The sequence below is a fragment of the Lissotriton vulgaris genome, chromosome 2_1, assembly GCF_964263255.1.
Source record: "Lissotriton vulgaris chromosome 2_1, aLisVul1.2, whole genome shotgun sequence".
Lineage (NCBI taxonomy): Eukaryota > Metazoa > Chordata > Amphibia > Caudata > Salamandridae > Lissotriton > Lissotriton vulgaris.
In genome coordinates, this window is record NC_141687.1 from 147932480 (window position 1) to 147947129 (window position 14650).

Here is a 14650-nt window from a genome sequence, read left to right on the forward strand (position 1 = left end):
ACCGACGATGTAAAAGGATAAGTCCGGACCTGCTGTTTACGGTCTGAGAGGTAGGACGTAATCCAAGTCAGTACCGTGCCCTGGATTCCTATGGCCTTAAGTTGTTTCAGAAGGATAGTGTGTGAGACTGTGTCAAATGCTGCAGACAAGTCTAACTGTACTAACACCGCCTTTGAACCCCCATCTACCGCCCATCGTATTGAGTCGGCCATTTCAATTAATGCCGACTCTGTGCTATAGCCGGCCCTAAAGCCGGATTGTGACTCATGAAGGAAATCATTCGCCTCAATGAAGCCAGCCAGTTGTTAAGCTAGCTTCTCCAAGATCTTTGCTGGGGCGGGCAGAAGGGAGTTGAGTCTATAGTTGCCCGGCACTTCCGGATCCGCATTTACCTTTTTTAAAATTGCCTGGAGAAAGGCATGTTTCCAAGCCATCGGGTATACTCCCAGCTTTAGTGATGAGTTCCAAATGGGATTCAAGTGAGGGTTAGTAACCCTGCTAAAGATTTATAGTGTTTGGCTGGCCACGGGTCACTCGGGAGCCTGTTTTACCTTTTTAGGTCTCGACTGGCGTGCACTGCGCAGCAGTGTCGCGCAGCTCGAGAAATTTTGTTTTTCAGTTACTGGGGTTGAACCCGCCTCTCTCTTCCATTGGCTAGCTTCATAAATGGAGGCTAGCCATTGGAAGAGAATAATGTCAATCATTCTCGGAGCAGATTCGTGGGCGTTTGTGTTTTTTTTAAACCCCGCCCCCTTTGTTTCGTCATGCAGAGGTGGGCCATAGTGGGTGTTTCCTTTTTTTTTTCCCAGGATGTTTGTGGCCGGCATTTTTTCATGGAGCTGGGGCGGGCGGGTGGGATGATTGCGGTCCAGTCGCGAGTTCGATCGGGAGCCTGTCCCCCTCGTGCCATAGCCATGCCTGGCATTGCTTGTTACGCTTTGTTGCCTCCTGTAGCAGTGAATCATGTCAGGCGAAGCCAGTGAGTTAACAGGAGCAAGCGCTCGCGCTCTCTACGCGCGCTCCTCCCACCATTCGCGGGATGGGCTTGTTTAAGTTAGCCTGTACCTGCCTGAAGACTGTCATGCTATGTTTTTCCCCGTGGGGTAGGAGCTCCTCGCACAGCGTACGATGGCCCCTCCTCCGACCACTCGCGGGATGGCTTGTTTTTGCTGGTGGTTGCTTCGGGAGTCGTAATAGCTGCTGGTTCTCACTTTCGCCGTCTCCGCCCTTCCTCTGATGTGTTGTCTAAAGCTCTCATGTTCCAAGTCCCGCAGCTTGTGTTTTTGGCGCACAGTTGACTTTCTATTTAAAGATTTGGAAAACATCGTAGGCCCATCCACGTCTGCTTTGGAGCCCGTTTTGAGCTCGGGTGTGTTTATTTCTCCTGTTGCCACCTAAATTTCACCCGCACCAGTGCTTCGTGCAGCGTGTGACCCGCACCCACATTCCAGCTGCACCCCTCCTTCCCCTGCAGTGTCCTCCAGCGACTCAAGAGCGGTGTGGCGCCGCGGCTAGGGTGACTGACTTTGGAATCTGGGGATCACGGTTCGATCCCCGGGGCCGGCGGCAGATTAGCCCAGCACCATGTGACTCTGGGCAATAGCTTGCTTAATCTTCCCAACGGCCCCCAGCGCCTAGAGACCCTTACGGATGATTGTGCGCTTTACAAATGTGGATTATTATTATTATTATTATCCAGTGTCTTGACAGCTCTGTTTTGGAAGCAAATCGCTCTTAATATCTGCCAGACGTAATACTCAGGTTAATTCAAGAGAGAGCAGCCCCGCTTAGCTCCTCTTTGAATATTAAGGTGCGGTGAAGGATGCTGGCAAGCAACGACCTGTGTGTGTGTGGCTCTGTGTGTGTGTGTGCAAATGCAATAGGTCTTGCATTTGCGAGAGCTAAAGCTATTGGCATTGTAAATGACAATGCCATTTATTTAGCTGTTTTTAAAACTAACCCATCAATAAAAGGTTTGTCATTTACAATGCCAATAGCTCTAACTTTTATAAAGGCGAGACCGTTGCAGAGGGAGGCTTCCTCTGACACCTCAGCAAACTCAGAAAAGACTGAGCTAGGAGGCTCTCCTGGGCCAGAATCAATAGAGATTTGGGATTCATCTCCTGGCTCCGGGAACGATGCATATATCGCGGAAATCTTTTCCTCAAAAAGCTCAGAGTTTGTTACAAAGGCTCTGTGAGGGGGAATGATTGTGGGTAAAAGCTAAAGGGTCAGTAAAGGACTTGACAATTTAAAAAATCTCAGTTGAAGCGTTTCTAGCATTGTCTATTCTTTCCGTTAGAAACTCTCTTTTACATTTTATAAGTAATCTACGGTATTCTTTAAGGGCTGTTCGATAGCCTATCTTACTTTCAGCAGAATACGTCAGCCTCCAACTACGTTCTAGCCTTTTGCATTCCGCCTTTTTTTGTCTAAGCTCCTCAGAGAACCATGGCACATAAGGAGAGGACCTAGGTGATTTTACTACTTTCAATGGCGCATGGGCTTCCAGTGCCCCGCCGACCCACTTGTTCAGGTGCAAAATGCTGCCCTCAAGATCAGTGGAGGGGATGGGTTTCGAATTCTGAGTGAGTTAGGTTATTTAGTCTAAAGTGATGTTATTCCAATTCCTTCTGAATTCTTTGGAGCAGGAGGCAGCTTTCTTAGGACTAAGCCCCCTCAATTGAAAGGGGATCAAAAAGTGATCCGACCAGATCACAGGTATCGGCGCAGATACTGTGATATCAGGCAAATTAGAACAAATGAGGACCAACGTATGGCCAGCTTATACATATCCTAAGGGGGGCACAGGCAAGAATACATCCAGCATCGCCGGGCGTAAGGGCAATGCCAAACTCTCTCAAGACGCTTCCGGAGAAGAGTCAACAACCTGGCGTCGATGCAGCGCCAAAACGGCTTTAGTCAGAGACGATTGAGCCTTGTCCGGCGTTGACTCGATCTGGCGTCGAGTCGGCCCCGTCCGGCGCCGAATCCACGATAAGCTCCCCTCCCAAAGAAGGAGATGGCGCGGGAGCCGGGGAGGTAAGCCTCTAGCGCCGCACCGGCGCTGACTCAGCCTCAACTACAACAGGCTCCGACACCGAAGAAAAAAGCGGCGGCAGAGCCGGGGAAGCGAGTTTACGGCACCGGAACGATGCCAACCCTGGCTTCGGACAGGCGGCCGCCTGCCCGGAAGGCCGAGGTGTGCTCAAAGCAAGCCTTTGATTTACAAAAGGGGGTGGTGATGAACAGAGTGTCTGAATTGAGCAGACCACTCTTACCCAGTCCAAAGATCAGGGCTTGATCCATCACCGTTATTTATCTCACTGCCCCATCCCAGCTCAGAACATGGCTATATGCAAATCAGTCTGTCCCTGGCCCAGTGCATCATGGGAACAGGGCAGACTAAACTACCAAGCCAATTCTTTACCAGAAAGGAGACAAGCTACCGGGGACCGGTTTCTGGCATTTCAGCCTCTTCGGCCCGGCTTGCTTGAATCCTGATGGAGCAGTGAGAAAGGGACTCATGTCTGAGTATACCCTGCCACACCTATAGTGGCCAAAATCGATTTACAAAAGGGGGTGGTGATGAACAGAGTGTCTGAATTGAGCAGACCACTCTTACCCAGTCCAAAGATCAGGGCTTGATCCATCACCGTTATTTATCTCACTGCCCCATCCCAGCTCAGAACATGGCTATATGCAAATCAGTCTGTCCCTGGCCCAGTGCATCATGGGAACAGGGCAGACTAAACTACCAAGCCAATTCTTTACCAGAAAGGAGACAAGCTACCGGGGACCGGTTTCTGGCATTTCAGCCTCTTCGGCCCGGCTTGCTTGAATCCTGATGGAGCAGTGAGAAAGGGACTCATGTCTGAGTATACCCTGCCACACCTATAGTGGCCAAAATCGATTTACAAAAGGGGGTGGTGATGAACAGAGTGTCTGAATTGAGCAGACCACTCTTACCCAGTCCAAGCCTTTGAGCACCAGCAACCACCTGCGATGTATACATTTACGTACACTCATGTTTATATCTAGTTTATGGCACACTGGTTTTTCAAGCAAAACAATAATACAACAACAAAGGTATTTAAAAGGAACTAGAATACAAGGGATCAAATCTGTGCACTGAGGTAAAATTTCACTGGTTAGGTCTTGTGACTATTAGTGTTAGCAGGGATGTTTTCCTCCGCAAAGTCATCGGAACACACTTTCTGAAAAAACAGTAAGTAGTATTTTGTCATACTAGTTGCACCATATTCTGATACTATGGAGGCTTGACTTCCACAAAGTAGTAATAAATGTGTGAATGAATGTTTGTTAGTGTACTTGCTCTAAACAGCACATTGAGTGTGTAAACTGTATGTGTGTATGCCTGTCTAACTCTAGGGCACAATCCTCAATCATGTGTGCTCATGTTGCACTAAGAAGCAATTATAGTTACTATGGGAAGCGAGGCATATTGCACAAAATGTAGTTTGCCAAGATCACATAATTTGGTCAATAAGGGAACGCTGGAATCTGAACCCAAGGCTCTTGGTTCCACCTAAAATACGTTCAAGAACACATCTCTGCACTTTGGATATTTTCTGATTTCACCTCTTAAAACACATTTTAGTCATATAATGATTGTGTGATACACATGTGAATGTTATCGTTAAAGTAACATAACGAACAGAACCTCCAGCATGCCACTATACAGACAGATAAGCAAATCTTGTGAAAACTCTTTATTGCACGGAGAACTGATGAACAGAAATGTGCTCGCCACCACTTTACAGCTATTTCAAACAATCAAAAATACATCAACTTCAGGCATCAGAATGACTGGCTAAGGGCCTCAATCCGACCACTTGTGCATCATTTTTTGGGGACAAGGGAGTGAGCGGTTCTACAAACACCAGTCACAAGCTAGCATGTTCAACTGCTCAGTGATGTTTACAAATGCAGAACACCCCACCAGGCACAGGCACCGTATAGGGACTTCAAATAGCTCCATTACATGTACTGAAGCCTGGGGAAGGGTGAGCAAGTACGGACAGAATCGATTACTTACTTTCTGGTAACAATGTTTCTGTTGGAAGTTCTGTCTCTCCTGCAGTCTCTTCTTCACTTCCTGAAATATATTTTTTAAAAGGTAAAACATGTCGTTCCTTATAGAACCATAACAACTATTTTGTCATCTAATTCAGATTGTAAGCAATTAAGGAGTACACATTTTACAGCTACATATTCATACATGTTCTCAAATTCAGATACTACTATCACCAATTCTAGGCTATACTGCCGTGTTCCAAATGTAAACCGAAAGAGTACTTCCGGTACATGGATTCTGAAATGTGATCTGATATTTTTTTAATCTTTTTATCCTCATTTTCTGTGGCTTTACAATGTTAAACCATATGCGAGCTGTGCCACTTGACTTCTATGCCTTTGTGCCTGCCATAAAATAAATGCAAAGAAAAAACAAATACAAATGATGTGTCAGCCGTAACAATATTTGTATAAAAAAAAATACAAAAAAAAATGCAAAAAGACGACATTGTAGCTGCTTGGCAGATGCACAACAATCGTACGCTGGAGAGCTGTAGGCATGCAGCAGCTCCCCCCTCAACGAACTGGAAAGTATGTTTAACAGATGACCCTTAGTTTTCAGGGTCTCAGACAGGATAACTACCTTGCAATTCCCTTTCAGTTTTCAATACTCCCAACTGGAGCTTTAGCGCTACAGCTGGGAGTGTGGAGCCCTCTAGGGGATGAGTCTACAGCTGTAGGTTGTGTAAACAAGCATTTACAATGCAATAGGTCTCATTTATGAGAGTTTGAGCTACTGGCATTGTACATTTACAATCCCAATGGCTTAATCTCGCGGAAATGTGAGATGTTAGGAGAGAGCGTGTCCTGCCTGAAACAGCAGACAGGACCAAGCAATTTGAGAAAATAGAGCTCGTAGGCAGTAATTAAAGCCTAAGGAGCAACCTCATACGCAACAGGGGGTGTCTCCATGGGAGGTTACAGAATGAGACAAGGCGGTACTAAGGAGGGACTACTAAGCCTTTTGACCAATGAACAGCCACAGTTTACAGTGGACAATGACACAAGCCAATGAAAAATATGGGCGTAGAGTGGCGGAGTTCAAGTCCCTACCCCAATACAGCATGTCTGTCAGAGCAGCATATACGCTGCCCAGGCTCGACCTAAAAAGCTCTGACGCATAGTTAATGTTTCAACAATGATTTATTCAATGGTGTTTTCACAATGGCTTGAGCAAAGCTTTATTTAAAAGTATTATTCATAAAGTTTTACACAATGATTTATTGAACAAGGTTATTCACTATACTTTATTTAAAAGTGTTGATAATGCCGATAGTAATTCATGTTCTTGAAAGGCTGAAATACTGTACTTTATTTAAAAGTGTTGATAATGCCGATAGTAATTCATGTTCTTGAAAGGCTGAAATACTTTATCACCGATGACCCTCGTTTAAGGGTGGGGGAACCCATCCCCCTAGTTTGGTCTGACCACTTTGCCATTCCTTTTGATCTACACTTCATGGCATCAGTGACGGCTCTCAGGCAATAAGCCGTCGGAAGAAAGGAGGAATTTCAGCCTCATAAGTAAGGAGTCGCTTTCCGCTCTTCTCAATAATTTAGAGCTTGCTAATCTTCATGATGCTAATTTGGCAGTTGCGGACCTATCACAACAACTGTCAGCTGCAATGGACACACTTGCTCCCTTTAGCAAGCACTACTCAGCAAGGAAAAAACACTCTGCTCCCTGGTTTCCTGGCTTAGAAAGTTGAGACAGAGTTATCGCCAACAGGAGAGGCTCTGGAGTGTTTATTTTGATCCGCTGAATAGGGAACTGCATAAACAGTGTCTAAATGAATACAAATCAGTCATTATGGAGGAAAAGAGATTATACTTTATACTACTGAATCTATGAAATCCTCTAAGGATCTATTTAAGGTAATAAATTCTCTTATCTCTCCCCAGGTCATTGACCCCTCAGAATTTTCCCATAAGCGGTGGTAAAATATCTGACTTTTTCCTTACAAAGATCTCAGATATTTACTCCTCACTTGCAGCCTCCAATGCCATCGTGGGGTTGCCTGATCAACACACTCTCTTCCCCAACGAGGCCTCATTCATGGAGGGATCTCCCAGCCTTCTCACTTTTTCTGTAGTCCGCTGAGGTGACTGATCAGTTGTTAGAACGGGGGAAATCGAGTTCCCCTCTCGATCCACGTCCTCTCAAAGTGTTAAAAACTAGCAGTGACATCATCATTCCCCATCTGACTGATGTCCTTAATCTCGCTATCTCAGATTGGCAATATCCTACCCTGTGGAAAACGACGGTAGTGAAGCCGCTTTTGAAGATGCCCTGTTTGGATCCAGGTGAATTGAAGAACTTCCGGCCAATCTCCTTACTTCCGGTTCCAGCTAAGATTCTGGAATCCTACCTAAACTCTCATCTTAGCACCTATCTAAGAGATCACCACCTACTCGATGGCTCTCAACATGGGTTCAGAAGCCACCATAGTACGGAAACAGCACTGACTGTTGTTTTCGATAACATCTGGACGCAAATGGACTCAGGGCACACTACCCTGCTTGTTCTACTTGACCTCACTACAGCCTTTGATACTCTGTCTCCTCGTTAGCTGATTGATCGCCTCAGAGAGATAGGTATCGGGGCCCAGCTTTGGGGCTTCTGGCTTCCTTTCTTAGTGAGTGGGCTCAGATGGTGAAGCTTGGTCAGTTCTTTTCAGCCACCAAACCTTTGCAATGCGGTGTTCCTTAGGGCTCCTCTCTGTGCCCAACCCTTTTTAGGTTTCGCTGGGGGACGGAGCTGAAAGCTCCGCCTCCAGAGAAATCTCTTGATTGCAGTAGTGACTCTGGAATACGCCCCCCTGTCCCATTGGCTAGCTCCATAAATGGAGGCTAGCCATTGGAACAGAGAGGCGTCCGTCATGGCCGGACCAGACTCGGGGGCGTTCCCGAGAATCTTTGGCTTTTGGCTACGTCATGATACGTCAGCCAAAAGCCGGGAACGCCCCCGAATCTGGTCCGGCCGGGCCGTGCTTGCTGCTGTCCTGCCTTACTCTGTGTCCCTCCTCCCGCCGTCCCCCCTCCCCCCTCCCCGCTGTCCTGTGCACGTTTCCCGCCGGCCGTCCGTGTCCCCTTCCCCTCCCACAGAAGCAAAACAACCCTTGTGTCCCATTGTCTTTGCAGCATTCCCTCCCCTCCCACAGCAGATCCCCGCCTCCCGAGCCGCAGCTGATCCCCGCTCTCCCCGCCTCCCTCTCCCCTCCCACAGCAGATTCCCGCCTCCCTCTCCCCTCCCACAGCAGATCACCGCCTCCCTCTCCCCTCCCACAGCAGATCCCCGCCTCCCGAGCCGCAGCCGGTCCCGATGCCGTTGTAACACGGCCTCCGCTCTCCCCCTTCCCTCCCACAGCAGATCCCCGCCTCCCCCTCCCCTCCCACAGCAGATCCCCGCCTCCCGAGCCGGCCGAAATAGATACATTATCAGAGCCGTGCTTGGGCGTAAAACGTCTGAGGAGAAAAGATACGCCGTCGCTCTGAAAGGAATTCGCAGAGCTGCAGCGTGTTTCCAAGTCGTCTGCACTCACACGCGTTCTGTATATTTTTTTTCTTGAACTTCCTGGTCTTACATAAATGCTGCAACAATAACTCGGCAGGATGCCCCCACCGACCAGCCCACCTGTGGTCTATACCCCGGATATGAGTAGGGAGGTGCGGCTTTAAAAATTCGGGGGCACAGTAGTTTTATGACAAAGAGCTACTTTGAAACATATAGTCTACAACAAAGGAGTACGATATTTTTGTTAAGCACTAAAAACAGAAAAACATTTATTTCCAGAAGCTAAAACTAAAAACACGTCACCGATTAATAATAGTAAAACAGAATTGGCACACACTACTGTGAAATAATAAAAACTACCAAGCAACCCTTACTTATCAGTAAACTATGCAATGACATAACAATAACAGGCCGACCGCAGTGGGAGGACGTAGTCTGTCTGGCATGTTATGGAAAATTCAAGAAAGGGTCACGTGCACACCCGGGGCTGGAAGTAGAGCAGTTCACTTCTAAGGCAAACTTAAAATAACTCTAACCAAATGTTGTTACTGCCCATACGTATGCGAACGCTTGCGTGCAACGGTGTCTCTCTGCTATTCCAGGAAGTGCACAGAGGTTAACTGCAAGGAAGGAGTATTTCATGTGTATTTGTGCATGTCAAAAAATGGAAGGTCCCACACTTGATCCCCCGTATATTCCCAGAGCTCTCTACAGTGAACCGAATCTGACACGCCCACTCCCCTTTCCAAGTGGGCTACAGTGGGCAGCTTACCGTACCATGTGCGACGAACTGTCTGCTACTTATCACCTTTCCTGCCCGTTCCATAAATGCAGTTTAGAAGATTGCACAAGTGAATGCATGTGTACACCATGGAGCTTATTTACAAGCCCCCCATGCGCTGCCTGTGCGTCACTTTTCCCCCATGTTAAAAGTCACACACAGGTGGCGCAAAGCAAGGGACTTGTAAATAAGCTTCCAGAAGTTTGCACAATTTTTCTTTCCAATGCCCATTCATTTCTGCCCACACGGTTTCCCGCATCCACGCGTCAGCTCCTAAGTGCAAAATTCTCCGCTTAGGTGCACTCTCCCCGACTTCTTTGCAAATTTCAACAGCTGTGTGCACTCTGACACAGTGTCTGTGCGCTTACTTCCACATGCAGACAGACTGCCCATTCTGTCTCCACGCGCTAGACCTGGATGTGGTGCCCCCATGCACACGGTCATGCATGCACAAGTGCCACCCGGCTGGTCTGACGCGCTTGGTGTGGGTGCCCCCATGCAGTCATGCATGCACAAGTGCCACCCGGCTGGTCTGACGCGCTGGGTATGGGAGCCCCCATGCACACGGTCCTGCATGCACAAGTGCCACCCGGCTGGTCTGCGCTGCCCACCTGTAGATCTGAGGCTTGCAATCCCGGCGGTGTGCACAGCTGATCCTCTCTAAGAGCAGTGTCGCGCGCGTTCGCTCTGCAAAGTCTGCAATGCTGTCCCAGCCCGCGTGCCCACCTGTGAGTGCGCGGAATTCCCAGGCCGGCGCGTGCTGAGCCTGGCCAATCAGAGGCTCGTGCGCACCCTATTGGAAGCCTTCGAGGCAGCATCATTTCGGGGAAATCAGGCCGTTGAAAAATATAGAGCTGCCGGGGAAGTCCGCCGCCTCCTCCCTCTCCTCCCCGATTGAAGCGGCCGCCGTTTCCAAACAATGCCGCTCTGGCTTCCTCTGCTGGCGCCGTGCACGCCCCTCACAGCGCTATAATGCATGTGCCGCGGAGCAACGAGACCCGCAGTCAGCTGCAGGATTTACGCTGGCCAACTTTTTCTCTGATAAATTAACATTTCCTTTTCAATTCCTCCGGTGTTTATGGGAGTCTCCCAAATATAGGGGCTTTTTCATGAGAGGCTTAAGACACCTCAGCGTTACTTTTTCAAGGCTCCAGCGGCGCAAGCCGCTCAAACATGTCCACGAGGCCACGCAAAGCAGTTCTGCGTGGCGTAGAATGACCTCAAGATATGCAGTAAGGCAAAGGAGCACACGTTGCTGCATCAAGGAGGCACTCCAAAGGTGTTGCAGTGGGTTTTCAGAGGGGAAGCAGGATGAGGGCGAGGCACCTGGGAGTGGGGCTGGTGCACCCGGAAGAGGGGCGCAGGACACATGCGTCAGGCAGCGAGGCTCCTTCGCCAGGGCGAGGGGTGTACCACCGTGGGGAGCAGGGTGGGGGTGTTCAGTTGCACAAGGGAGATAGACACTGGCACCTGCAGCAGGGAAAGGGGCTCCTGCAAGGGGGGGCTGTGAAGGGCAGCTGCACGAGGAGACAGAAATGGGGCACCCGCAGAAGGAGTGAAGGGCAGCTGCCCCGGGTGAGGGGCACCTGCAGCGGGGTAGGAACACGTGCAGCACGGAGCAGGGCTTCGGATGAGGGAAAGTGACTGACTGGTCGATAAGAGAGCGGGCGCAGCAGGAAGACACCCGCTGGACCAGGGAGACCAGGGCGGCGACACCGCGGCGGAACCAGGGCTGCTGCCTTCAGGACAGGGTGGCTTGCTTTAGCATGAGGGTGGGCACACGTTGCTGCACTGAGTTCATTGGGCATGCAGTTGGCAGCGCTAGGTTGGGTATGGCAGCACCAATGTGGCCCTGCTGACGGGCCCAGGGCGAGGACTGACAACGCAATTTCTCTTTTCAATCTGCGCCTCACAACAACCAAGTGCGTCCTTGTAAAAGAAAGCAGTAGAGACCGGGGCCTTTCTTTTAGAGGGGCACTCCTCTTTAAAAAAAAAAAAGTTTTCTCAGTCCCGTTTACAATTATGCTGTTTGTTATGAGGTGATGCACAACAGATACTTGAAACTCCACGGGTCTGCAACAGGGCCTCTCCTCTTGATACTCTTCTGCAGGAGTAAATGCACAAGCCAGTTTTCATTGTAGTGCAAAATGATAAGTGAAATAGTTGCAATACAAATCACATTTGCGAGAGATTAAGCTATTGCCATTGTAAATGACAATGCCATTTATTTATCTGTTTTCAAAACTAACACATAAATAAAAAGTTTGTCATTCATAAGGCCAATAGCTCAAACTTTTCCAAAGGCGAAACCGTTGCATTATAAATGCTTGTTAATATCTATGTCGCTCCTCTTGCAAAGGTTGCGAGATCTCATGGGCTGGAGGTTCTGTCCTATGCAGATGACACCTAAATAATGGTGTCTATTTCGCATAGTGTGAAGGATATAGCCCTACGCACATGCTCAGAATTTCTGGGTACACATAAACAGACACTCATACTCTGACCTAATATAAAGTGACACCCTCCTATATGTGCAGTTTGGTACATGGAGAGGTGGGGTACAGTGGTTTTGGGGCCATAAACCGTTCGGGTTTAAATGAAATGTTGCTAAAGATATTTACACCAGCCTTGTGTACATTTGTAAATTACTGCGTAGTATTAAGCAGTATATGTATAATGGATTTTTCCTTTTTCTTTAGAAAACGCACAAATTGGTCAATCATATATTGGAGGTTATTACTGCGTGCCAGCTAATGGTGATTACTAGCCCACAATACTTTCTTTGAGTACACCTTGGACTGCTCTGCTTCGCTAACCTGAGAGTCAGGTACTACAATGGCTTATTTGGTTTCCAGTGAAGGGGTGATTGTGGACCCCTATCAATGACTCGTTTCTTCAAACAGGTAAAAAAAAAACACAATGAGAGATTTAAACAAGGAAGGCAGATCCAGCACCCACAAAAACCCAAGAAGCCGCAATAACCATTTCGTCCATACACTCCAGAGCACCCTGAGACACCACATCTTCATTAAAGGACCGCACAATTCAGGACAGCCCTCTCCCTGATCATGAATCACTCAATCATCAGTGTCACCTACCTGGATACCTTGAAACAAGGCACAATATTCCCTCTACTCATGAAACCCTCAGCAAACCTAAAGGTCCTGGCCAACTCCCGGCCTATCTCCCTTCTACTCTACTGGTAAAAGTCATGGACAAGATGATCAACAAATTCCTAGCCACCCGCCTCACTGACCACCACCTCCAGGACACCACTCAATCTGGATTCAGGCCAAACCACATTACAAAGACAGCCCTCATCGCCGCCATGGACATCATTTGGATGATGGACAAAGGTGACAACGCAGCCCTCATAAAAGAGGCTCTTTAATCAGCCTTCAAAACCCTCTCCCATCCCGTCCCTATCCAATGACTGCAACAAGCTGGTATCCAAGGTCCTGCACTCTGAGTCTCCACCAGGTGGCTTGACGACATGGACCCACACCCCTCCTGGAAACCTGAGAATAGTAATCAACGGTTTCGGCTGATTCAATTAAGGATCCTCCAACGCTCCTATTACTCCCGGACCCTTCTCTTCAGAATAGGAAATTCATCCACCCCATTCTGCTTACGAAACTGTGGTCTGAAGCCACGTTCTACCATATATTATGGGACCGCCCGATCACCCAGACCTTCTGGCACCAAATCACAACTATAATGACCCAAGTCATATCTCGCACAGTTCGAGTGAACCCAAGAGAAATACTATTAAATAGCTCAGGAGACAACCCTCGGCCAAGGTATCTTCAGATCTGGGTCGCTCTAGCTCTGGGGGAAGCTAAAGTACTAGTTACTTACCCCCTTCGATGCTCATGACGGAATGGTTCCGTCATGAGCATCGGTTGAGCTGTGCTCATGACGGAACCATTCCGTCATGACCACACCCATTAACATTAGGGGTCAGCACTGGTGATAAATCTGGGCAGCAGTCAAGGTGTTACCTTCGGTAACGATCTGACAAGAGACGATTCTCGCCGCAGATTCCTTAACATAGAATTATCTCCAGGCGTGAGACTGGATCCGGAAAATTTTCTTTGCCACAGCATCTCAGCGCGACGGGGGGCGGACTCAGCCCTGACGTCGTCCACAGCCGTGACATCAACAAGGTCACATAAGCCCCACCCCGGCGTGCTGACGTCAGTTTTCTTCTGAGAACATTTCAGCGCCACAATGCAGAGCCATCACAAACAAAAACTGGGAGAATATGGGAACAGTGTGCGAAAAAATCAGATAAACTGAAAGGAAAGAAGCGAATGGTGGGGAACTGCACCATTCGGGAGAGTGCCAGGCACTGTGGTACCGAAAGTCATAGAAGGGAAGAGTAGAGCGCAGTTACTGAGAAGCAACCCTGCAAGCAAATACGACATCCTCCATGAGGGCAGAGAAGCATGTGAAAAATGTCACATTAGACGAAGAGGCCTGCAAACACAGTGAAGGACAATAAGGTCAGAACCGAAGATTAACGACAAATTACCCCAAGACAACACCAGCAAGGAGAGGCGCAGCCCCTGTAAAGAGCTTAGGGCCGAGGCACAGCAAGGACTCCCAACACAGAGGACTGCAGAGGAGTCAGAAAGTTCAAGCAATAAAAAGGTAGAAGAGCATGAGTAGGCCCCACACTGGAAGACCAGGGTGCAGGGACGCAGAAGTACCCATGAACCCACCAACCAATCACCAGAAAGGAAGGAGTGTGTCGTAAATAATATTTACCAGAACATTTTTCTATACATTAAATATCAATATGGATAGCTCATAAAAATGAGAGGCAGAGTCCGTGGTGTCCGAGTTCAAAAGGGCTTTATTTCAATGGCTCGAGCCAGGTGAGAATCAGGTTCCATCACCATCAAGGTTCAGGAAGGGATATCTAATGTTTTATTCACAGAGTACAATATATATAGTCAAACCTTACATTGAGTTCAATCAAAGAAAAGGCGGATCGCTCCAGGCGGAGCAAGAGAGAGATAAGAGCACATGGGCGTAACAGAGGCGTGAAAAGAGGTGTTCACTAGATGTGTCAGAGGTGTGTCAGAGGTGTGTCATAGGTGGGTGGGTGCATAGAGGGGGCCTGCATGGGCAGCTGGAACCTTTAGCCTACTTGTGCGCGCAAAACTGGTCATGACGTGACATTGACGTGTAACTGAGGAGAGCTGGGGGGCGCTGACTTCTAGCACTAGTAGGAGAGTCTAGGATGTCAGAGC

The 14650-nt window shown here is 48.4% G+C and overlaps 1 protein-coding gene across 4 annotated transcripts in view; it reads right to left on the bottom strand.

Annotated features, from left to right (window-relative positions):
- The window catches only part of GTF2I (general transcription factor IIi), a 1434650-nt gene that overhangs the window by 126769 nt on the left and 1293231 nt on the right, over positions 1-14650 (bottom strand). For all 4 annotated transcript variants that reach the window (XM_086954596.1, XM_086954597.1, XM_086954594.1 and 1 more), the window contains one exon: positions 5060-5119. In XM_086954596.1, the coding sequence (XP_086810722.1) occupies positions 5060-5119 (60 nt within the window). The remainder of the gene's footprint in view (positions 1-5059; positions 5120-14650) is intronic.